Source organism: Dermacentor albipictus, chromosome 10 (genome assembly GCF_038994185.2).
Source record: "Dermacentor albipictus isolate Rhodes 1998 colony chromosome 10, USDA_Dalb.pri_finalv2, whole genome shotgun sequence".
Taxonomy (NCBI): Eukaryota; Metazoa; Arthropoda; class Arachnida; order Ixodida; family Ixodidae; genus Dermacentor; species Dermacentor albipictus.
This window is the reverse complement of record NC_091830.1, coordinates 49,026,557-49,050,299: the sequence shown is the minus strand read 5'-3', so window position 1 is coordinate 49,050,299 and position 23,743 is coordinate 49,026,557. Positions and strand designations below refer to the sequence as shown.

The 23,743-nt window shown below is 45.9% G+C and overlaps 2 protein-coding genes across 22 annotated transcripts in view; one reads left to right on the top strand and one right to left on the bottom strand.

Annotated features, from left to right (window-relative positions):
* The window catches only part of LOC139050714 (uncharacterized), a 94,714-nt gene extending 77,892 nt beyond the window's left edge, over window positions 1-16,822 (top strand). For 17 of the 21 annotated variants that reach the window (XM_070527368.1, XM_070527371.1, XM_070527369.1 and 14 more), the window contains 10 exons: window positions 3,056-3,196; window positions 3,336-3,518; window positions 4,552-4,616; window positions 8,260-8,343; window positions 10,640-10,752; window positions 11,086-11,176; window positions 13,069-13,155; window positions 13,554-13,683; window positions 14,528-14,600; window positions 16,578-16,822. The gene's annotated coding sequence lies outside the window, so the exon portion shown is untranslated. Of the gene's footprint in view, window positions 1-63; window positions 153-3,055; window positions 3,197-3,335; window positions 3,519-4,551; window positions 4,617-8,259; window positions 8,344-10,639; window positions 10,753-11,085; window positions 11,177-13,068; window positions 13,156-13,553; window positions 13,684-14,527; window positions 14,601-16,577 lie in introns of those variants that run through there. The other 4 variants (XM_070527372.1, XM_070527364.1, XM_070527375.1 and 1 more) reach the window with 4 other exon arrangements.
* Window positions 1-22,179, bottom strand: part of LOC139050713 (uncharacterized) — a 175,506-nt gene extending 153,327 nt beyond the window's left edge. The window contains exon 1 of the mRNA XM_070527355.1: window positions 22,003-22,179. Coding sequence (XP_070383456.1) covers window positions 22,003-22,065 — 63 coding nt within the window. The 5' untranslated portion in view covers window positions 22,066-22,179. The remainder of the gene's footprint in view (window positions 1-22,002) is intronic.
* Between the last annotated feature and the right edge of the window lie 1,564 nt (window positions 22,180-23,743).

Sequence of the window (23,743 nt, the reverse complement as noted above, 5' to 3'; positions counted from 1 at the left end):
TCAAAATAAGTGTTGTTGTTGTTATTATTATTATTATTATTATTATTATTATTAATTGCGCAGGCTGGTACAAAGGTCACAGCTCCAGGATACAGTCTACCACTTCCTCTTCGTCTCCCTCTTGCGGGCACGGTCCTGTCCAAATTCCCCGTAACAATATGTATGTGAAATGCGAAGCAGCTGTGTTTTAAAAATGAACTGAACTTTTCATACTTTCGCGAAGTAACAGATTTTCAATAGCACGCACAGCTTTTCTGCAGCATGGAAGTTCCATTAGGTTAATTTTGTAGTCGTCCCCAATGATAATATGCTATAATAAAAAATATTTCCACTCGTTTATTTGTACTCCTCCGTGAAATGAGTACTGCTATAAGCATAATAGCTGTTGCATAGTTTTCGCAGTATTTAGCCAATTACAATGCATCACGCTCCTTCCCGCCCCCCCCCCATCCCCCCGATATGTAGTATGGCCCAGATTTTATGGATTTTAAGTGTTCTGTTAATGATCTGCGTGGTGGAGGAAATGCCATCCAGCCCTCCGGCTTCGTGGCCTACTCTGGCGTGCAGGCAATTTCGCGAGACATTCTTTTTTGAGAAGTGTAGAACCTACAATTGCTTCCGCAAACCTCTTCCAAGAGCAGTTGTAAAACGGGCATTTATAAGGACTGACAGGTATGTCTTATCTCTGCCCTAATTAGCACCACCATGTCGATTTGAATTATTCTGCCGTGGTCAAACTCATGGTTGAAGTGACAATATTGAAATACCTAGAATTGTGCGGGCACTGGCGGAGACATTTGGTCACGATTGAATCAACCAGAAAATTAGTGCTCTTATTTATGCACACAAATCGTGCGAGCCCTATGAGCCAATCGGGGAAGCTGGCAACCACGCACATTCATCGTCTGCTCCCGGGAGCAGGTGATGTCAGTAGCTTCGAAAACAATTTTTGAGGTTGGTCACTGGAGGCTGTTGCAAGTTTACCCGAACCTCCAAACTGGGAAGGCCTTAACTGTCAAGAAGTGGGGCCCTTTAACTTTACATTGTATGTACATTATTGCGCATTGATCCAAGGTAAAAAAAACAGTGCACGCTGCGCACGTTGTGCACCACACTGCACCAGCCAGATAAGAAAGTAAAGGGTGCAACGGTTGTTAGTCAGCGCTGCATTCATCTCATCCTTGTCCCGTTAGTTGTCGTTTTTGTTAAATAGGTAGCAGCTAGTCTTAGTCTTGCATATCTCGCGCAAAGCATAGGATTTCGGGTGATGGCATTTTGGAAACACTTAGAATTTTGATAAGAACTGTGGGGTCAGGCGTGTCTCACAGAAAGTATGGCCAGAGGAATGTTAAGTCGAAATACGAAGCGAGCAGGTCCTTGCTAGCATGGTAAGTCATATTTGTGAGAAAAAAAAACAGCGCAGTTTCCGGGAAGCTTTCAGCGTTCGGAGCTTTCTTGTGCATTTTAGTCAAACCAAGCTTTTTGGCACACGTAAAATTTGAGAATTTGAATTTCTGTTGGTGCTTTATAATATACATGAGCTTATCCAGTTCCGTCCAGTCGGCGCAAAGATGAAATTGGTAGGCATGCTTGCTGTAATTGCGGGCAAAGCCACTGCAGCCAGCAACTAATTTCTATGGCTGCATAATTAGTTGTAATGCCTAATTCACGCGGCTTTGCTGCAAGTTAGCATGCTTTCTTTATTCAGTTGTTGTACGCCTCTTGGAGTGCCCTGTCTTTCTAGTAATAGTAAGCTATTCTGCGTACAAATTTAATGGTTCCAACGTTTTTCAAAGCTGTCATTTTTCATACATAACGTGCCTAGACACCCTATAACGGTTTCAGAATTTGCCTTGTTCGTAATTGGCCTAATCGTAAAATCACGGTGGTCCCACGAGGATCATAAAATGTTGTAGCCTCTCTGAAAAATCGGGCCAGTGATGTAGAGGGCTTCCTCTTTGGCTTATTTCGGCTTGTCTCTGCTATCAGCCATGCTAACAGCAAAGCAACGTGGTCACCGAAGAAGAAACTGTGGATAAATATTTTCTAACCATTCATTCGGAATGCTTTAGAAGTTCAGAGCACAAAAATACGAATGAAACAAATCTCATGTAGAATAATATTTTGGCAATGTTCTAAAATATAAACGTTTCCTGGAGCCTACACATGCTGCATACTTAGTGTGCAACACTCTAGTAGTAAATAAGATTTAAAAAGGCAAACCGTTGGCAGGTGTTTTAGGAAAACATTCTGCTGGTAACTGCATCGGCTCCCTTTTTGTCGCGGTATTGAAAAAATATTTAGGAATATAAACTATGCTAGTAGTAGCGGTGCACACGTGAATAGTGACGAGTGACGTGTCTTTTAAAAGACGTAGCCTCTTTGCAGCAGAGATAGGTGATGAACAAACGGTTTGTACACTGCATGAAGCGTCTCTTTAGTGCAGCCAACGCCCTTGCTTCAGATACTTAAGCGTTATATAATTCGAATGGGTTCGATGGTATACCGTGAGAACCCTCAAATGAACTCGAGGCTCATGCGAGAGCCGTAGCTCAAAAATCGCAGTGCAAAATTAAGAGTTCAAATAAGGTTACGCCCTGATACGAGCTTGTCCGTGCGGTGTCTTTGGACACTGGTGTGAAACGCTCTGCCACAAGCATATCTAGCATTATAAATGGCACCTAACATGACTGTACCCACGAATGTGCTACTGTGCCGCTACTGAGCAATAATGAGGATCGTGCCCATAAATGCCTCAGAGAAACGACAGCTTTGATTTTTTCCTAGATGAATCACGGGCATTATGCGAAGCCACGAAATTGGACAGAAATGCTCCTAATCGGTCTAAGGGCTGCCACATAATAAAAAGAAAGTGAGGCCCTTTAACTTTACATTGTATGTACATATTGCGCATCGATGCAAGGTACAAAAAGATTAGTACACGTTGTGCAACGCTGAGAAGTGGTAGTATAACATTGATCTTTTAGAACCGCCTCCCCAGAGATCACCGAGATTGTGTACCTGGCTGCCGTGGCAAGACAGTGTGTTTGCGCAGGATGACTGTTGGGTCACTCAACAACGTGCAGAAAGCTGGAAAGCCGCGTAGACGCCACTCACGGGAGTCCGCCCCATGACGTTCCAGTTTTTCGAGGAGTCCGAAGGGGTGTTCCCCTTCCTGCTCCGCTTCCAAATGAAGGTTCGAATAAGAGACCTCTTTGTGCCTGCAGTACATTTGATGAGACTTCGTATTTACTTGCAGTCGTGTAACTCTCGCATTTGTTAATAAACCTGTTCGACTGTACGCCGTAACTTATCCCGCTCGCTTCCACTTCCAGGCTCCTGTGTTACTCGGGACAAAGCAAAGCAGTTAGCGTCGGATGTATGCGTTTGGCTGGCCAGCATATGTGGTCGGGACCGGACACAATTTCCACGGGATATTGTGAGCCGCTTGACAACGTGCACAAGTGTGGACAGTGATGACGCCGACACAGGCGCACACAGTCGACGCACCCAAAAAGGTTTGCTGCATTGATACTTCAAGGAGCTTACAATCTTGCAGGCAGTCATCCCATCCAAGAATGGATGTTGCTGCCATTAAGTAGTGAAGACCACAAACAGTTACAGCACCAGTCACTCACCAGTTCCCAAATGAGGACATTAGCGGTCACTCTTGGTCATTTCAGCCATTATCAAGTGAGCCATGAATTGCGGAAAGGCTTAATCATAACGCATCGATACAGAATCACACGGACTGTGCAGCTTGTATGTTTGAAGCTGTGTGGCCACATTCACAGGTCGCGTCGGAGCAAGCAAAAGTGGCAAAAGCCTTAATATATCCGCTTAGTCCACCACCTAAACAAGCGGACAACCAAGCGATAAGCCAGTTCAGTCTCGGGTCAGTTTTTTCGCTCAGCGAAAGCACACATTTTTTCTGCTTCAGTGGAGGTAGCACTAACACGTAAACATCCCGTCGTAAATTGAAGATGGCGCTGATGCTCATTAAGGAAGCCAAGACGTACCCCATGTTGTACGACAAAACTCTCATCCTCTACAAGGACAAGTAGCAAAATAGATTTCCGCTAGCTTTGCCTTTCTCGCTCGGTTCTCGCTTTCCAAGTGCAAGCGAAGTCGACAAAGTTTCCTCTCTCATACGCAGAGCGTGCAATCAATGCGAAAATATTCATTTGAAATACTTTCAAGTTCCTCCGTAGGGAAGCTGTAAGTACTGCGAAGGATCTCGTGCTTTATCACATGCCCTGCAACGTCCAGAACAAAGGCACATTCGCAATGCATAACCACCACGCGAAGCCTCTACGCGTCGATGCAACTTGGGCGTTTGTGCCACAATTACGCGTTGTATGTACGAAAACCTTTATATTTCTGCGCCTATGAACGCGCGTGCTTCCTTTCCAGAAGCACGAACTATCATTTGAAGGCACGTTACACCGAAATAAATAGGTCGACTCGCTTTCTAGCATGTTGCACTGACGAATTACGTTTAAAAACATGCTCGCCATTGTATCATACAGATTTGAACAACTTTTTTTGTAGGATCCTTGATGGGCCGCTTGACAACGTGCAGCAGTGCGGTCCACCAGACGCATTGTCCGTATGAGGTATGTAGACCACAATATCCGAGAGAGCTTAAAAATACAACTTTATTCAGTGTTGACGAAGGTGTCCTCTGGACCTTGTACAGCTTACGTGTGGTAGGTGGGGCCCTCAGTGCAGGATATAAGCAGCCCGGGCTGCCTCTAGCACCCGCCGCACCAGCTGTGGCTGGTCAGGCAGGTCGGCGCTAGAGCGTGCGGCTTCCTAGTGATTTTTTGATGGTGGTGGTATACGTATGGAAGGGTTGGTGTGCGGGAGCACTCCAAAGTGGCATGACAACGCGAAGCATTTTCCGCGCATTTGGGACATATGTGCAAATGGCTGGAGGCATCGTATTGATAGACTGAAGGTGGATGGGTGGTCGAGTGGAACTGGTGTACAGTGACGGATTCTGCTCTGATAATGTAGTGACCCAGGGTGTGCGTATGTTTGGCGCGCGAGGTGAAAGTGCTGGATGATTGTATTGTGTAATTATTGGAACCATATCTGCCACTTCATCATTATCCTTGAGCAGTTTCCGGGTAGCGTATGATCCCGGAACCAGCGAGCCCTGACCTGTTGTTCAGATTGGGATAGTTTGCGGGAGCAACCTCATGAAGGCCTGCAGAAGATATTGTGCCACTCGCGTAGTTGCGGCAGGCCGATTGGGAGTGTGTGAGGATGGTGATCATTACTGTGGGAGTTGTGGGGATGCGCGACCCTCGCGCCTCCCCTGATGTTTTTCCCGCATAGCGCGTCTCCTGTAGTGCGGCTTCGCCGCGCACGCGGCGTCGGAGTGGTACAAGCGTGGTGCGAGAGATGGCGCGAGCGTCGCGCCGCTGCGCGGTTACTTCGGTTCGGGAAAGACAAGGCGCTCTCTCTTGGGTTCGAGACAGCCAGCGGGACAGACGTGCTGCACGTGCAGCAACCCGCTTCCCCGGCGGGTCGCCGAACAACGCGGACATTCCGCGCGCGCGGCGACCGATGCATCTGCGAGACCGCCTCGCGTGGCCGCCTTCGAACGCGCCACGATTCGCGTGACCGTACACACGAACGACCAGGCGCTGGGATCCAGCATGGGGCGAACATATTCGCTCGCGAGGTGGCGGTGAGTCGGACTTCTAGATTTGTCGCGCGCCCATCGGCATGTTTTGTGGATAGCAACTCGGCTAGCAGGCATTGAGGTATGAAAGGTGCAATAAATGCCCTTGTGATTGTTTGCACTACTGTGTGTTGTCGTTCCTTTGTCCCAAGAGTACGGTGTGAGAATCCCACATCAGACTCCGCAGAGTAGAAGTCATGACGAGAGCGATTGTTGCTGCTTCAGCTGCGAGGGCACTGGTGTTTAATGTTAGTAAGCGAGCAGATTTCTTAAGAGTTCACTGTTTATCGTGCTGATAGTGAAGGCGTGGTTAGACGGATGACTGGCGGCGTCAGTATGTCTGGCTGGTACCCACAGCGACACTGAAGTGCTTGTGCTAGCGCTGTCTGTCTAGATTCGAGGTGCTTTGTCTTGAGATGAGGGAAGGGATGGCGTGTCTGGCGATGTTAGCGGTATCGCTCAACTATTTGATGAGTTGTAGCAGAACCACTCAAGTGAAGAGGTGATAATCAGAAGCAAAGCTTGAAGTCTGGGCATCTGACTGTTCGGCTTCCTCGAAATGATGCTCACAAAGTGGCTCGTGCGTTTGCATGCAGGTACGGTTTGCCTGCAGATACTAGAGCATGGCGGTGTTCTTGGCATAGGTCTGCCACATGACGTTAGCCTTGTTTCGAAAAGGCCACTACGATATGTTTGGACAAATTTTAGATCAATATCTATATTTGTACGACAAAATTACTCGTCCTTAACAGCATGTGCTTCTTATAATCCCCGCTATTCGCTAACGTTTTTTCGTGCCTATGCTAAGGTGCCGGTGGCCCGGCTTCACTTTTGAGGTGTCATCTTCACTCCAGCACAGTTAAAAACCACTTTGAGCTTACCCTACGCTCAGTAACCCTTATTTACAAAGCCAAATTACCATCATCTCATGTCTCCTACAGGACGTGGAAATCCCCTTCCTATATGCATACAAAATTCCAACCTGGTATTGATAATCCATTTCGCAATGGTGTTTGCAATCGAAAGTATTTCCCTTCGCATGCATAACTTTTCGATTCATTGTTAAACCTTAGAAGGAACAGAGTAAGAGGCATCATGAAAGGGTTGCCACACTGACCTCACATTTCTGTCATCTTGTCAGGTCAGTCCCTATACGTAACATTTTGTAACTGTTACGTACCTAAGTCTGCTAATATTCAAATGCTATTACGGTGTTACAGTATGTGAAATCAAATTCGGTCAATGGCTGTCTAGAAGTAAGCGTGACGGGTGCGATTTGCTGTAAGGTCTTCTACAGGAGGCGCCACTCATTCTGAACTGACCACTCTTCTTGCCTTAACGAAAGCACCAACGTCACAAGTCGCTTGCACGATCTTCTATACAAGTGGGTATTTGGTGGGCAAAATATACGCCGAATGTGCGTTGGCAACCGGTGGTAGCTTTTATGTATCTCAAGTATTCTGTCTTTGTGCTTTGTGAGTGCTGTAGTGAGCGTAGCCCAAGTTCCCAAGGCGGCGTTCAGCGTAGCTCCGCTTTTCATTCCGCTCTGTGGAAAGGAAGAGCGTATTCTTGGTTTTACTATACAGTGTTACTGACACCGTGGTGTGCATCTCCCTGTAAAAGATTTTGTTGCTTTTCTTCTCAGTAACTTAGCCAACTCCCCAATTGAAAAAACCAACAAACCGCTTTGCAAGCCCTACATCTTAACGCTATGGTTTCCATGGTAGGAAGTGCTAAATTTTCCGCTTTGATGCGCAAGCTCTAAAGGAGATGGCCGTGTACTAATGAAACGTGTATAAGGCATTGTTGTATGCCCCCCCCCCCTAATTCATGCATTCTGATGTGCAGTGCTTGTCTTTTCATTAGCACTTAACTGGTACTGTTGCATGCAGCGCCTTATATGTAAGGGTCAATGCATGTAGGCCACTGACTTCGGCTGGTTATGAAGAAGCATACCAAACTATAATACTACTACGGTCTATGTAGCTGCAATATGATACCTAGTGTGGTTTGATAATTGTACCAAATATTTTGTGAAACCGAACACTGAGTTTGCTGTTCTATATCCATATGCCAAAATTAGGACAAAACTTTGTAATGTATTAACTGTATGAAAATAGCCTGGTGAAGCTCTCTTCGGTTTTCTCTAGTGTAGGAAACCCTCTGCCATGTCTCCCAGGAGACTACGTCAGAGCAAGCTAGAGGAACTTCGTTAATCAGCAAGGAAACGGGCCTTATTGAATGACCCTCGAGTGTTTGTCTGAATTTCGATCTCTCAATTTTGTACGCATGTTGGCTTTTGATGCTGACTCATTTCCTCTTCACCTATTGCGAGCCTAGCAATAAATACGAGGGTCGTTGTGCTGAGACTGATTAATGTACGCACTTTTAGCTCTAATGTTTCCATTTGCCGACAGGATCGCCCACATTTTACAGTGCACGGTACATGCCATGTATGAGTACGTGTCGTAATTGTCGCGCAGCCTGTGAAAAACTTTTCGTTTGTCTTCCATCCCACGTGGCTCTCCGAATTGGTACTTGTGGATTGCGTCCTGTATGGGTTGCAGCAGAAGCTCCGCGACAACCAGGTTTATGCTCTCCGAGTCCGCCCACCGACGTTCAGGCATCTGCATTATTGCTCTCTTTGCCAAGTAAGTACTTGCGTAAATAAGCAGCGCTCACTTCAGCTGCATGCCCTGTGATGGGCTGCTTTTTCTTTAAGTTTGTCTTCATATTCTGCTTGTGCCTAAATGCAGCGACGGTTCAGACGTAGAAACAGGTAGGTGTCCTCGTTTGGGTAACGTTTAGATAATAACGATGTTACGGGTCAATTTATTGATTTCTGTTCTGCCTATTCATGTGAAGCTGATGCTGTTCTGCACAACGACTGTGTCCCATATATCAAAAGAGAAAATGCAGAATAGGATTAAATGCATGACGTAATCCACAAGGCAAAGCAATTAGCTTCAGATGTATTCGCCTCGCTCACATGTGTGTTTCGTTATGACAGCATAAATTTGCGCAGGATTCTTTAGCGGCGATTGTGTCAGCCCGAATAAGAGCGGGTGCTCTTGCCAAAAAATTTATCAAGGCCAGCAATAGTTACAGCAAGGTTCACAGACGAGTTCCAAAAAAAAAGGAAATCAACTGGCACTTTTGATCATTTTTCTTTGGTCACTAGCACATCGCCCCTGTATTTCGGGAGGGCTCAAACATACAAAAAACCATAAAAATAACCGCATAACGTCATGCTGCTGGCCTAAGTTCTTGCTTGGCGAAATACTGCGAAACGTATGGCCCCTTATCACACCCTGTGCTATAACCACAACTAGAGATTTGTGCATGCATGGAATGGAGCAGGTACACCCGCGAACGGCTGAACTATGGCCCCTTTGCAGGCACGTCCAGGCAGCTTTTTCAGACTCGAAAAGTGCGCGAGGAGCGGGAACACAAAATTAGTTTACCCGTACGCAGAAAAAGAACGTCACTGCTACAGTAAGCCTGTGTTGATGCGACTTGGACATATGCCAATACGACAACTTCTATATTTCTGCGGCAAAGAAAGCAGTTTTTTTGCCCAAAAAATAATTTGTCGGAGCGTTGCGCTTCAAAAAATGAGTCCAAATGCTGTCTAGCATTTGGGGGCGGGGGCGTATGTATAAGGGGGCGGGACCCTCGTCAAGCTGTACCCCAGCTTTTAGTCCTGTCTCCTCTTTTTCAATGTGAAAAGAAATAAAAACATCATTCATTCATTCATTCATTCATTCATTCATTCATTCATTCATTCATTCATTCATTCATTCATTCATTCATTCAACTCGCGGAAATTGCATTAGAAAAATTGCTAAGTCATTGGAGCCTACTGATTCGGACGTTTCGCACACTGCTCCTTGGCCCGCATGACAACGTGCAGGCATTGCAGACCACAAAGTATACTATCCCAATGAGGTGTACAGCACACAGTACCCGAGAATCTCTATCTTCATGATCTTGGATGGGCATTTTGAACATTCAGACACTATTTTTTATGATTGTTCTTCGTGTGAAATAATGTTGAAAGGTCGTTACACACGAAAAAAAGAGACGCTTGACACAAACTTGGTAAACTTAAACCAGCTTTCGCTTTATAATTCAATGTATCATTGGCATTGCTCATCATCCTTGAAGAGTGCTTAGGAACAGGGCTTGTGTAATCGCCTTCACGAAATAATCCGCTAGGAGAGTGTGGCAGTGTTCTTGCCGTAAGTGCGCTGTGGCAGTGGCCTTACTTTTAAAAGGCTGTTAGTGTTCTTCTTCCTATCGGCTTCCAGCAAAAAATATTTGAATACTCTGCAGAATGATGGCCAATTCGCCTGCCTCTCTGCCGTCAGTGCGGTTATCGCTTTTACGATCACATAATTTTCTTGTAGCGAAGTGCTCGTCCATTTTCTTATTTGCATGTTCGTAAGCACTACAATGATATCTCGTGTGTTCTTAAAAGTGTTGCTCGAACACGAATACCTGTTCCTGCGAATTAAACTTATTTGCATTCCACTTGGCTTTTATTAGTACAAGATCAATCGTTAACTCGTGTATTTTGGTGTCACGCCATTAAGCTGCCATCCTGAGGCAATCATCTTTGCGGCAAGATGTGCCCATCCGGAAAGGGTATACACAGTACACTACATACAAAATACTGCAAAACGGTTCGATGATAATATGCTACAATACAGTGAAACGTCCTTAACGCGAAGCGGCATGTGGTACGAGGTGCCCTAGTCTATCCGGTATTCATCTTATATACACGACATGCTGATATCGGTGAGAAATTGTCCTCGTTAGAATGAAGATTTACGCCATTATCGGATGTAACGAGGACAATTTCTCACCGATATCAGCATGTCGTGTATCAATTACAATAATTGCCAACGGGGTACAGTACTGACATCCAAAAACGCACCACTGCAGGCCATTTTGCTGGGTCGCTTGACAACGTGCTGGAGACTGCGCAAGAAGCCCTCCACGAGGACGTGCCGTGCACGACACAGTGTGTTGCACATTGAAGGTGTTGCATACTGCAGGTGCGTGTGTATCTAGTCGTCGTTGCGCTCACACCATGCCTTTCCACATGCAGTGCCTGCTCGAATGCCTGAAAATGTGCACTTGTTTGTTCTATTTGTAAGATGAGCATTTAAGACGTGTCGAAACACGCAGAAATATAAGCGGTCGTGGGAACCTAATGGTTACTAACACATTGTCCCACGTGGCAAAGTAATATATTGAATAGATTTGACTGCAATAAAAACACGTACATGTGAGCCATCAAAACTACTTGCCCTGCCACAGTTCAATTAAATCTGCATGCCTACTTTATCTTGTGAATTCCAATCCAATTTTTATTGCTTTCTTTTTAGCTTGGGCCTGCCTCATGACGTTAAGGGAGCATGCCAGTCCTCCGGAAGAAGTCATTAGCCTCTTCATGGCATCCACCATGTAAACCACCAGGTAATCTCCCACCTTCATAGTAGGCTTGGGAAAAGCGAAAAAGCAACAAGGGCAAAAAGAAATCCGCAACACGGCGCTGTGTCTTTGTGGTACATGCTCCTTTAGCAACCAACTCTCCCGCCTTGCTATCTTGCTCTTCAGCTTCTGAGCCATGCCTCATAGTGAAAGCTCATTATACCAACTTGAAGGTCTAGCTAAACTTTGTGGATGTACACGCCAGCGTACAGGCCAGCGTAATCAAGCTGAGAGTTTTTTTTTCAGCGGTTAAACGACACGTGATCGGATTGGTGCAGGAGTTTTCCTCCGTCAGCGTACTACGTGCTCTTCTGTTCGATTTATTTACGGTGCAACTCTGCATCGCGATCGACCAGGGCACGGCGTGTAGCTGTCTGCGGTGCTCTTAGAGCATGGTGCCGAAGCAGTAGTAGCCGCAGAGGCGTCAATTCACCATCGGGCTCAGTTTGGCGTGTTACCAGGTAACCGCAGTCTTACCGGAATTGTGCTGCTGCGTCAACCCACTCACTGGAACGCTGTGCACCGCGAGGTCGGCTTCGTAAGCGAGATATCCTATTTAAACCTTCACTACGAGACTGAACCACGGAAACAACGAGCAGCAATTCTCGATTAAAATCAAGTTTCCTTAAAATCGAGGCCTTAAAAATCAAGTTTAAAGAAATAACTTGCATTAAGGTGAAACTACTGCCGTCATTAATTGATGCGAAAGCGTTAACTGGCCCATTGAGCGAAAAAAAAAGCCGGCGTCTGTAGTCTAGCAGCGATACGGCACCTAAAGACACATTCGCTGCGACGCCACGTCACAAGCGCACCTTCATATATTCCCAATGGCTGCGACGCCACGTCATAAGTACGCCTGGGCGGAGCAGAGCGGGCGAAAGGGCTCACCTGCTGACCGCGCTAGCTTACCACGTGACTGCACGTCACCCTCACTCTCTCTCTTGGTAGGCTGTGCTGTGTGTGCGCCCCTTGTCAGCGCAAGCTCTCGATAGCATTTTCACTGCACCTCGGTGAGGCTAAATGAAAACGCGCCAAGCGTCTCGACACGATTGCTTGCCCACGATGAGTTCATAAGCACCGGTCAGCGGCGTTTTCTTCATGAGTAATGCTTTCGAAATTCATAACCGATAACAAGCACTGAGGTGTCCTCGGATTTCTTCCTTCCTAGAGGAATCGTGGAGGGCTCTAGGAAGGAAGAAATCCGAGGACACTTGAAAAACGTATTTTACGATGTGCTTATAGCATATTCCTATGCGCACAGGCTGTGTTTATTCAGGGCGCTACCTCTGACGAATGCGTTACTTTAAATCATCGTACTAAGTATTTGGCTGCACCTATGTTGCACATAGCCGTAAACTACAGTCGAAACCCGATATAACTTTTTCGATATGCTGAAGTGAATCTAGGGTTATAGTGAATATCGGAAAGAACAACCATTTTCTTATTTGACGGAAATTTGTTAGAACTAGGTTCCACTGTGCTTGGGACATGAAGCTCTTATCCCCTGCTAAATGCGAAATTTTATAATCTGATGGACATAATGAATCTATGCGCCAGAGGTTGCAGTGGTCTGAAAACGTGAGACTCGCCGAATAAAGTCCTCTGTTTCCTAATCGAACACAACCTCCACAGCGGTCTTTCTGGTGCATGTAGGAGACTTTGCGCATGCATTGTTTTCTAAACAAATCTAAAGATTACCTCTCTGGTGGGATCAGACATGTTATATTAGTTTATTTACTTCACTGTCATGATGCTTGGGGCAAAAAATTTACACTGGACAGTTAGTTAACCTGGTTAGGCCTACAGCACCATAATCTCATATAGAGCACATCGCTGGCTTTTCATCATGCTATAGTCTTGTGAATGCGATTCTGCAGGCTTGGGCTACTTGACGACGTGCAGGTGGCGTTGAAACTTCCTCGTCGAGAGGATGTTCTCGGCAAGGAGGACAGCTGGACCATGTCGTAAGCATTCACCTGCAAGACTTCTCTTTTTTTTATTAGTTCTGACAGCAGTTTGTGACAGCAGATTGTTCGCACTGTGATCAAAGAGCACGCATGGTAGAGCGCCAAAACTTCTGTTGCTGGTAGACGTCAGGAGTATTTTATTAAAATTTCATTTCGTACGTAGCCGCATGGTGGTTCCGCGGGCAGGAAAGCAGTCTTGTGTTTTGCACGACGAATTTCGGTTCGCCTTTCAACTGAACTATAACGAGGTTCGAGTGAATGTTGCTCAGTCTTCTGCTTGTGTTGCGTTTTTGTTTAGCCGATGGGACATAATTCGAATTGTATAGCCCGTTTTTAGTCAGAAGCCATTGTACATGCAGTGGAGAATGACAATATGCTGACGCGGGGCATTTCAGTTGCCAAGCCCACAAGTGGTACTGGCGAAAGTGGCACAGGATCCTTGCTGGGGCCTCTTAACAATATATGCTGGAATGTCCGTGGCGACAGCGCAGACGCCACTAGCGGCCAGTCAACGTTCTCAAAAAGGTTTGTCGCATTGATATTTGCGGTGAGCTTGCAATCTCCATAAGTAGATGCTCTTACCAAAAGGAATCGGACACTGACAGTCTAATCACTGGCCTGCCACCAGCTTACAAAAGTAGCCAATTACCTACCAATTTCGGTCAATTAGGTCACTTCCACTGTACATTTAAAATGACTCAAAGAGATAAACAGGAGCGGCGAAGGGAAAAATAAACAGCACTACAACCCGCCGATATGAGAAAAAAAATGATAGGCAGGTCATGTAATGCGCGGGTGAGAACGTTAGTCCATTAGGATTACAGAATGGATACCAAGAGAAGGGAAGTGCAGTCGAGGACGGCAGAAGACTAGGTGGCGCGATGAAATTAGGAAATTCGCGGGCGCTAGTGAATCGGTTGACGCAGGTCAGGGGTAATTGGTGATCGCAGGGTCCTGGGATGCCTTCGTCCTGCAGTGGACATAAAATGGGCTGATGATGATGATGATACGACTAGCGGCGGCGTGATGCCAAGATTGCCATTACCACCATTACTCTAAAGCAATAAAGCATTGTATATCTCCCTCAGCACTTGTAGTGGTCGTTTTCAACAGCTTCGCTGGACATTCCCTTTCGCATGGCCGGGATGGTGGTTGCCATTTTGTTAAAATATTCAGTTGAGCAAATACACAGTACGTCACACACTATAAACATTCTCCTTTTAAAAAAAAGCGAATTCGACCTTTTGAATTGGCTGCAGCAGTCTGGGGTACGAGAGGCTCTTGCAAGGTCACCTCGAATACAGTTCTAAGTTGTGTATCCGCATGCTTCTGGAAAACAATCATCCTATTTTAATTGCTTCATTTCCAGCTTGCGCCTGCTCCCTGACGTTTTCTGCGGACCTTTTGCGAGCGGGACCATTATTGGACAAAGCCTGGCTTAGGTACGCTAATCATCTCTACTGAACGGTTCGACTGAAAGCTATTTAGTTGCCGTGGAAATTAGTTTTCAGGACGTGGCTGCCGACTTGGCCATGATCGAGCGACCACATAGCAGCAAAAAGAATTACTGATGCAAAAAATATGACGAAATTCGGGTCCGAAGCGATTCGTTCGCTTCACTTTGCTCACTGCTTGAAGCAGCACTGCCCTGCACTGCCGCCTGGATCGGTCCACAATTTTGCTGGCGGACGCGGACACAAAAAATGCCGGCAAACTAGAGGCTAACAGCTTCGCTGTGAAGGACTGGAATCGAACACGACAATCGCTCCTACCCAGACAACCGATCGAGCGATCACATAGCAGTGAAAAGCGTTACTGACCCGAAAATATGACGAATTGCGGGCCCGAAACGATTCGTATATAAAATAGGAGAAAGCGAAGAGCGACAAAAGTCAGGCGGATTTAATTCAGACGCGGAAAGTATGCCGTACTATTAATAGAAAGCAAGAAAGCGTACACACGTGCTCAATCAAAACTAGGGTCTCTGAGGTTGTGGAGGAGGTCTCCATCGCTCTGGCTGTCGCTTCTCCCAAATATATGTACGTTACTGGCAACTCTCAATCGCTTATACGAAATTGTCAGAAGATGGATATACAGTTGAAGCTGCAGGGATTCTAAACAATAAAGCCGTATCTGAGGAATTTTACGACAAGAAAAACACCGCCAAGCTTGCGCCGAGTCGGCCCATTGTGTTGCGTGAGGACTCGTTAACCGCGCCCGATTAAATGGGGGTGGGGGGGGGGGAGGGCGTCTTTCTGGCCGAGGAGGAGATGGAAAGGAAATATAATGAATGACTTTTCTCATGTCCAATTCCATAAAAAGTCAAGTGTATATGTGGACCTCCTAGCCCGAAATTGGGCAGGTCTCGGGCATAGAGATTCCTACAAGAATTACCAGAGGGAACTCTGACGCTGCAGTCAATGCTCCACCACGGGAATTATGGGAAGTACATGGATTTGCCAGAACTTCGTGCTTGTGGATTCATACGTTCTTGTGGGTTTGTATATTACGCTATATCAATCTCATTGTCGTAAATTTCAGCGCAATCTATGCTCTTCGAAGTGCAGAAGACACGCACAATTGCTATTAATTGCAACGATTGAGCTTGTCCAGGTGGACAAATCGAAACGCGCCAAGCGTCTCGCGGCACCAGGATGCCCGCGATAACCATAAGGGCGTTTCATTCGCATGTCCATACATGCGTCCATGGCTTAATGGTTTCAATATCAGGCTTGTGTGCTAGAGTTGTGTTCGGATCCTGTCACCGGACAAGTTTAATGTTTAATTATTTATGACGCAATACACTGTTGAAAACGACGAGTTTACAAAGTCACAAAGCCGGTTGAAGCCAAAAGGGCGAAGTTTAGGCACATCCATGCTGGTACAACCACTCCCATTGCAGCTCCCGTAGACACCAGCGCCAGAGTTCCCTCTAGCAATTTTTGTAGGAAACCCTATGGTCTCATGCGGTTGACTGGAGGTGGCTTCGAACCAGAACTTACACGAACCCGGCACCACTCTATAGAACATATACTCTGGGATTTCGAAGTAGTTGCAGTGCCCGCGGATGAACTAGGGGATATTCAATAAAGTTGTGGCACACTTGAAATATTTTTATAGTCAAGAGTTCGACGAAAGTTCGTCTGGTCAGGTAACATGATGATGAAGAAATTACGGCCACTGACCATGCTGGTCCACGCTGGATGCCGAACCCGTACGGGTCCCGAAACGTCTCTGTGTGTTTTTTCATCTTGACTTGGTCAGTGGCCGTAATTTCTTCATCATGAAATATTTTTAGCCCTGCGTTCTAGTGCGCACGACATACGGTATAGCTTGTCTCATTAGGACACGGCGTAATGAGTATCGCGTAATTGCATGTCCTCTGAAGCTTTATCCAAAATTTACTTTCGTTTACGCAGGTGTTGTCGACAACAGCCGCCGAAACCATGGCTTGCGGGGACGGCCGCCGTGAAGCGCTGTCAACGAAGACGCGAGGCAGCGGCTTTAGGCTGAGGCAAGCAGTGGGAGCTGCAAAGCGTCACCAAAATAGGGGCTCCCGTGGGGGCGCCGCGAAAGACTTCTCTCTATAGCCCTGCCCGACAAACCGTATACCTTATCCAAGACGTAGTCATCCTTTACACAAATAAATGCTCACTCATTCATTCGTTCGTTGCCTGTGTGTGTCTGTGGGTGTATGTGCTGTTTATATGATCACTATGTATACCATCGTTATCACTCAAGGCCAAGTAGCATACCAGGCGAAACATAAGTAGGAAGAAAGATGTTTATTCAATGCTTTTATTAGCAACCTATGTCATTCCTACACATCATATAGAGCTGAGTATCTGATTATTCGGCACAAATGGGTACATTTTGTACTGTGATCGCACATAAGAGGGCTTCCTACTATAGTAATTTTAATACTGATTATCAAGAGCAGCTCTTTACATCTTTCGCATACCAGTAACACCTTCCTTTTTTATTCCTTACAGGGGTACATTTCTTAGTCCAAAAAACATGGTACACCTAGTTAATTTTCTCCCTAGCTCTCCTTGTGCTGATGCGCCAAATATTTAGCAATTTACACTCTTTCTTTTTTCATATTGAGTTTTGTTTCGCGATGACACATGTAAGACAAGTAGAGCTTCATTCAGAGCGTACATTATGCACTTCCTTCAAGGGAGCACAATAGCTCACTTTAGTGCGACTTGTTTAAAGCCTGGTACAGGTGTGAGGGCTTTGCTGCGAGTTTAATCATTGGCTGGAGGTCATCCGTCATGAGAATTTTGATGCCGACACAGTAAGGAGGTGAAAGCATTTCGAATTTTCCAGAACACTCGCTTCTGGCACACCATGCTTTCTTTGCTTATTCAGCTTATTCACAACTTTGCCAAAAGAAGCCCCCCCCCCTCCAACCACACACACACACTTTAGCGACTACAATGCAACTGCTGAAGTCAAAAGTGTCCAGCAAAATCATTACTTGCGCAACTTTATCAAAGTAAGCTCAAGAAGATTCTAGAATCCCAAGATCCGTCTATGGTAGCTACGTAGTAGTTTTGAAAGAGGAGGGTGCAAGTGTGGGAGCAATGATTGATTGAACAAAGACAATACGCTGCACAATGTTTATGCAAATATCGGAACGTGCCAAAATATTTTGTAAAGATAGGTTAATCAGAATACCACCCTAATAGCTATCAGAATTACGAAAAATAATAAAATATCTGTAAGGCAATTTTTTCTCAATTTGAATCTTCTGTAGCTTTCTAAATACAGCGGTCTTTCTCTCGCCTTGTTTTTCAAGAGAAAGTGATGTAATTTAAATCCAGCATAAGCCGTACATAACAGAACTGGTGCAGCATGTCTATGCGATACTTTTTAGAGCAAAATATTCCTTAGGGTTGCTGCTTAGCTTATATTTCAGTCAAGTGGTCACACCGCAGAAGCACGCAGCTACGCCGACGTGTTCCAGAAAACATTTCACCATGACAAGTCTTTGTTTCAAGACAAGAGGAACATATTTATTACTTCACAGCCGGTGACATAAAAACTTCGTCTGCATTCAACTCCCGTAATATTCACACTACCGCAAAAAGTTATACACCGATTGTTTGTATGCTTGTTTCTGCTGCTGCCCCGGACTATTGCATGTCATGTGAGTGAATATGAATACCTGACACTCTAGATTCCATCTTTCTATAGACTCTAGCCAAAGGGCAGTTCTCTGTGCTACCCTGTTGCCTGGACCACCTGGCTTTGTTGCAAACATTTCTCCCTCTATCGATAATGAAGTGCCACCTGGCTCCCCGAGGGTTGTTAGAACTTCGGGATGACATGATGCATTAACTTCTCTAGTGCTGCCCCCGTGGCAATCTTTCGGCAGCTCTTGAACTTCGCTGACCTGAGATACCAGTTGTGTATAATCCGTCAGTCACTTGATGACGCCTGCGGTCTCTGGTATGTAGGTGTATTTTCCATTTTGGGCATCATTGCGGCGGTGTAGAACCTGTAACGACAGATGCATGATTAGAACATCTTGGCAAGTTGGCAAACTTTCGCCATATTCTGTCGGACGCTGTGAAAATGAACACTACACACAGGCATACAGGACAAGCACAGCGTCCTTTCTATTCTTGAGTGTCGTGTTCCATTGTAAAGTGAATTGCATTGGCAACACATGCGTGCCATATGACATCCCTTCACATTTACGGAAACAGGACATGACAAGCCCATTCATTATCAAATTTCTAGTGCACATAACAAAAGGCGCTCTTAATATGCTGTTCAGATACCTCTTAGGGCAAGAAAGTAAAATAAAACCTTTATCCATCCTTTGTCTGCTCGTAATTGCCCCGAAAGTAGCGAAAGTTAGGTTCTGATCTTATCAGTTGAAATTTATTTAGTGTTAGTTAAATGCAGCTATATGTGCTCATCATTAAAGCCAGTGTTGGCACAGAGAGAAGATCATGGAATGGCCTCTGTCATCAAAAGTAGCATGAGACGTTCAGCATTGGCATACTGAATATTTCCACCCATTGTTTACGCGTTACATCGCCACATATATGCAAGCTATTCGACATCGGACGTGTGATGTCGCTGGATGACTTTGTAGTGCAAATATTAACGGAATATATGTTATAAAAGAGGAGTGAGGACCGTCTTTTCTTATGCTACCAGAAAAAAATAGCTAACAGAATTAACAGATCCATGAAGAAACCATCAGCAAAACTGGTGTACTTACGTGGTCTTTTCTGGCGCAATGCTTCCGGAGATGCCAAAACCCCCTCCTCTCCCCCCCCCCCTTCACTGCCGTCTGCAACAAGGCCAGGTGGTCCAGGCAACAGGGTAGCACGGAAAACCGCCCTTTTACTAGGGTCTATAAAAAGACGGAATCTAGAGCGTTCGGTATTCCCATTTTCTCACATGACATGCAAATAGTTCGGGGCAGTATCAGAAACATGCATACAAACAATCGGTGTAAAACTCTTCGCGGTAAGTGTGCAGATTACGGGAGTTCAATGCAGACGCAGTTTTTATGTCACCTGCTGATGAAGTAATAAATTTGTTCCTCTTGTCTAGAAACAAAGGCTGGTTACAGCTTCTTTCTGCACTGAACACCAAAATTCACTACGTTTTCTTCGTCAATAATTATAAGGAAGTGAAATATTGTGACTCTTCATTTTAATTCATTCTGCTACTACTCAGACAAAAAAAGAAGTACTCCGTGCATGTTCACTGAATGCCTTGGAGTAGTAAAAACCAAGCAATACAAGCAAAGTAGTACTTTCAATCCATGCAGGTCAGTTCTGATTATTTTCGTTTTTAGGATTTCAACTAAAATATGCCTCTAAAATTTAATAAGCAATGTCGCGAGTTTCAGTGCTGCTATATATTCATGAAACTTGTTAAGCATTGCTATTTTCTCAATAGCTCGCGGAAAATACTAAACATCAAGTTTTTGAGCTACTTTTCTTGATCAATGAAAGTTTTTAAATATATTTTTAAGGTTTATGAAATTGGAGCGTTTTCTTTGGCTTCTTTGTTCTGAAAAATGCCCATAAGAGGAAAACTTCCTCCCAATGACCTAAACCTGCTTGGTAATTGAGCACTGGAATTTTTGCTTCGGAAAAATCGGTTATAAAGCGGCAAGCAAACCTAGGGAGAACACGGCAGCGCGTGGTAACTCGGTTCGCCGTGTAGCATGCTGTAGCGGCAAGCGTGGCGCAACTTTCACGAACGGCAATTCGCTCATTGTCAGCGAAAACTGTTCGGTTTTTCAGTTGAGCCTATAATCGGGAACATCGCGCGCCGCACGTGAGCAAGCTGTAAAAAGAAACTTACAAGCTCGCGGTTTCTATGCGCAGCGGGGAACGAATTTCGCGGCGTAACGTAACATGGTATCCGGCTTGCAATCAGACGACGTGGAAACGAGAGCGCTGGCCGTGCGCATTTCACTTGTGCGGTGCCCTGACGATTGGTTTCTGTTGGAAAATGATGAGGTGCAGAAACACAGATTCGCAAGCACTCATAACTTGTGTTCCTTACCTTCATTGATCAGGGACTGCTCTTCTACTCCAACAGTCGACAGAGCGTACCATAACAGGCCCATTTCAGCAGGTTCGGCGTAGGCCCATTTCTTTTTTTTTTTGTGAACTAGTCCGAGCAGAGGCGGTAGCAGTTGTACATCCGCTCCCTTTGTTAGCCTCACCAGGATAACCCATTTAGCGTAATTTTGACATATCTCAGGTCTGATGAATGGGCAAAATACCGCGTTGTCATAAAGAAGACCTAAAAGCAAAACTAAAGCTGGTGGTACGAAGAAGCGTCGAGAAAACTCGGTGCCCTTGCACTCTGTGAAGGATGACCAGCGAAGCTGTGTACGGGGGCCCCTTAATGGCGAATTGCACCTCCGCCACGAATCGGCCCGGCATTGCACTATCTTCGGGATACGCCCACGTATGGGGAGTGCTTAACGCCTGCTCCACCCCCACCGCAGGTGTGCCCGACATTGCACCATCTTCGGGATCGGCCCACGTATGGAGAGTTTTGTGTCTGCACACGGACACGATCCCGGGGGAACTAGTCAATAACTGCGTCGCTGTAAGATTGGTTACGTCTTTGTCTTTCTTAACTATTTCATTAATATGTAAATAAATAATTAATGACGACGACGACGAACGCGAGAGCGTTGGCACGAGCGTGTTCGCGCAGTAATGCCAAGGTGCACCAATGAGCCAGCTGTGGAAGATGACGCTGGAGCCAATCGTGGTGATGATAGTTTTGTCTGAAGAGACGGACACCATCCTGAGGAAAGTAGTCCTTACCAGCTTCGCTGTAAAGGTTCTGTCCTTCTAGGTACAGGCTGAAAAGTGAAGCGCACCTCGGTCGTCGCACGTGTAACTCGAACTTGTAATTGAAAACGTGAACGGGGACTGGTACATAACTGATTTTTTTTTTCCTTCCGCACTATTCATGAACATTTAAAGGTGGTGCTGTCACTACAAAAGGCTAGCCACCAGTGTAAGCAGTTTGTGCGACAGGAATATCCCTTCTGAAAAATATAAATTGCAAGTTTCCTACTCGTGGAAAAAAATGCACAGCAACCGCTAACATAAACCGAAGCGAAGTTTCCGTCTACGCGTCAGCTAGCATCAATCGGGTCATGAGCGACTGTAAACAAGTTGCTTCAGTTTCTTAGAACACCGCCCAAAAACGCGCCGTGCCACATCAAAGATGTATTGGCTAGAGAGCAACCGCAGAAGAACTTTCGTTTCGTCCTGTAGCTGTTTTAATAAAGACAGCGCTTGCTTCTTCATAACTACTGCAGAAAAAAGGTGTTCTCACCTCGCGTACGTTGGGAATCGGAAAAATGTCACCCTTGTGTTGCTTCCCGTGTTGGCGCACCATACAGCAGTGCAGCACGCCTTGTGTCCTTTCCCGAGTTTTTCCGAGATTGCCGGAACGTTCTTGGGTATCGGAAGAAAATTTTTAGCTGGAGGGCATAAGAAAAAACGTGCACGTAGATAGAAAGCTGCAGGAGCCGATGAGCAGAATGGCAGCCGAAGGGATAAGAGCGAGAGCGCCGCTCTTTGGCGCAACAAATGAAGCGACTAAATAAAGACATAGAACTCCGAAAAAGAAAACAGTCGGTGGATGGATGGATGGATGGATGGATGGATGGATAGATAGATGGAAAAACTTTACTCAGGGATTGAGGCACTACACGTGAAATGTGAAGTGCTTTCCGGAAGCCACGCGGGCACCAGCGATTACCCTAGAACCTCCGACGAGTCGTGTATAAAAACCAACGCCTTTGCCCCGCATATCAGATTTTCCAAGATCGCCGACACTGCTCGCCGCTATCGTTGTGCTTGAGCGTTACCTGTTTTGCTGGTCACAAGTTCGCCCGATAGAGAGTGAAGTTTGTAACTCAGAGTTACGACACTGTGTCGCTCTTCACTGTAACTACCACGTGACAATATAAATCGCAATGCAAGACCAGGTACTTCTGAACAATGGGCCAACACAACCGGTGGAAGTGCTTCGTCTATCGCAGAGGCTCAGTGCCGCTGCAGAGAGGATTGACCGTGTCGTTCAGAATCAAATTCATTGCCACAGTATATCGAGAATTCGAAACACCTAAGCAGCGGCACTCAAAATTCGCATTAAGGAGTATCGTAATTGTCTGTGATCTTTTTTTTTTGCCTCCGTCACTTTGCGCGGCAGCAAGTTGTTCATACAATGGAAAGCGTAGTGCCAGTGTCTTCATGCTTCCCTCGCACTTACTATCGCTTTGACACTTTGTGACTGCATCGCTTTCGGAATGGTCCCAGGTCTTACCGAAACAGGTTGCAACGTTTGGTTGCCGCAGTACAAATCAGTCGTCGTGCCTGCCGTCGTCGTCCACACTGTGGTGCTCGTCGCCGTCTTACAAAGAAACGCTCGTTCATCTGGTAACAGTTTTCAGAACCACACCTGGACTCTCCCGTCGCGAAACAACTTTATTGCGTGGCATGTGATTGGGCGTCACATTTACAAATCTACGTTCCTTCCTAATAGGAATGACCAACGGTGCGGCGCGCAATTGGTGAGGCTGTGATGAGACTCTGGAGCAGCTTCTGTATCCTTGCCCTTCCATCGACGCTTAGCGACGTGCTCTGCAAGCCAGACTCAGCCTGTTGGATGATAGGGGGCTCTCGGTGGAAAAGAACCTGAGACCATGGCCTAGACATTCTAGCATGCAGAAGGCCACAAAAGTCCTTCTGCACTTCTTGAAGGCTACTGGACTGCGCGTGCGCTTGCGACAGCGGACATTCCTCGGCGAATGTGTTACAATGACCGACTTTTTACTATTTTTGCTCTTTCTTTCTCATCTACTTTGCCCTTTCCCGCTCCCGCAAGGGTAGGGTAGGCACGTTCTTGGTAAACGTCCATACATTTCCACCTTTCTTTTTTTCTTGTCTCCTACAACGCTAGGTCGCCAGGTACTTTCAGAATGCTTCGGATAGCGTCAATGTACGCAGTACACGGAATCTGTAAAAGATTTTCAATGCGATTAACGTCTTTTAGAAACTTCAACCCCACT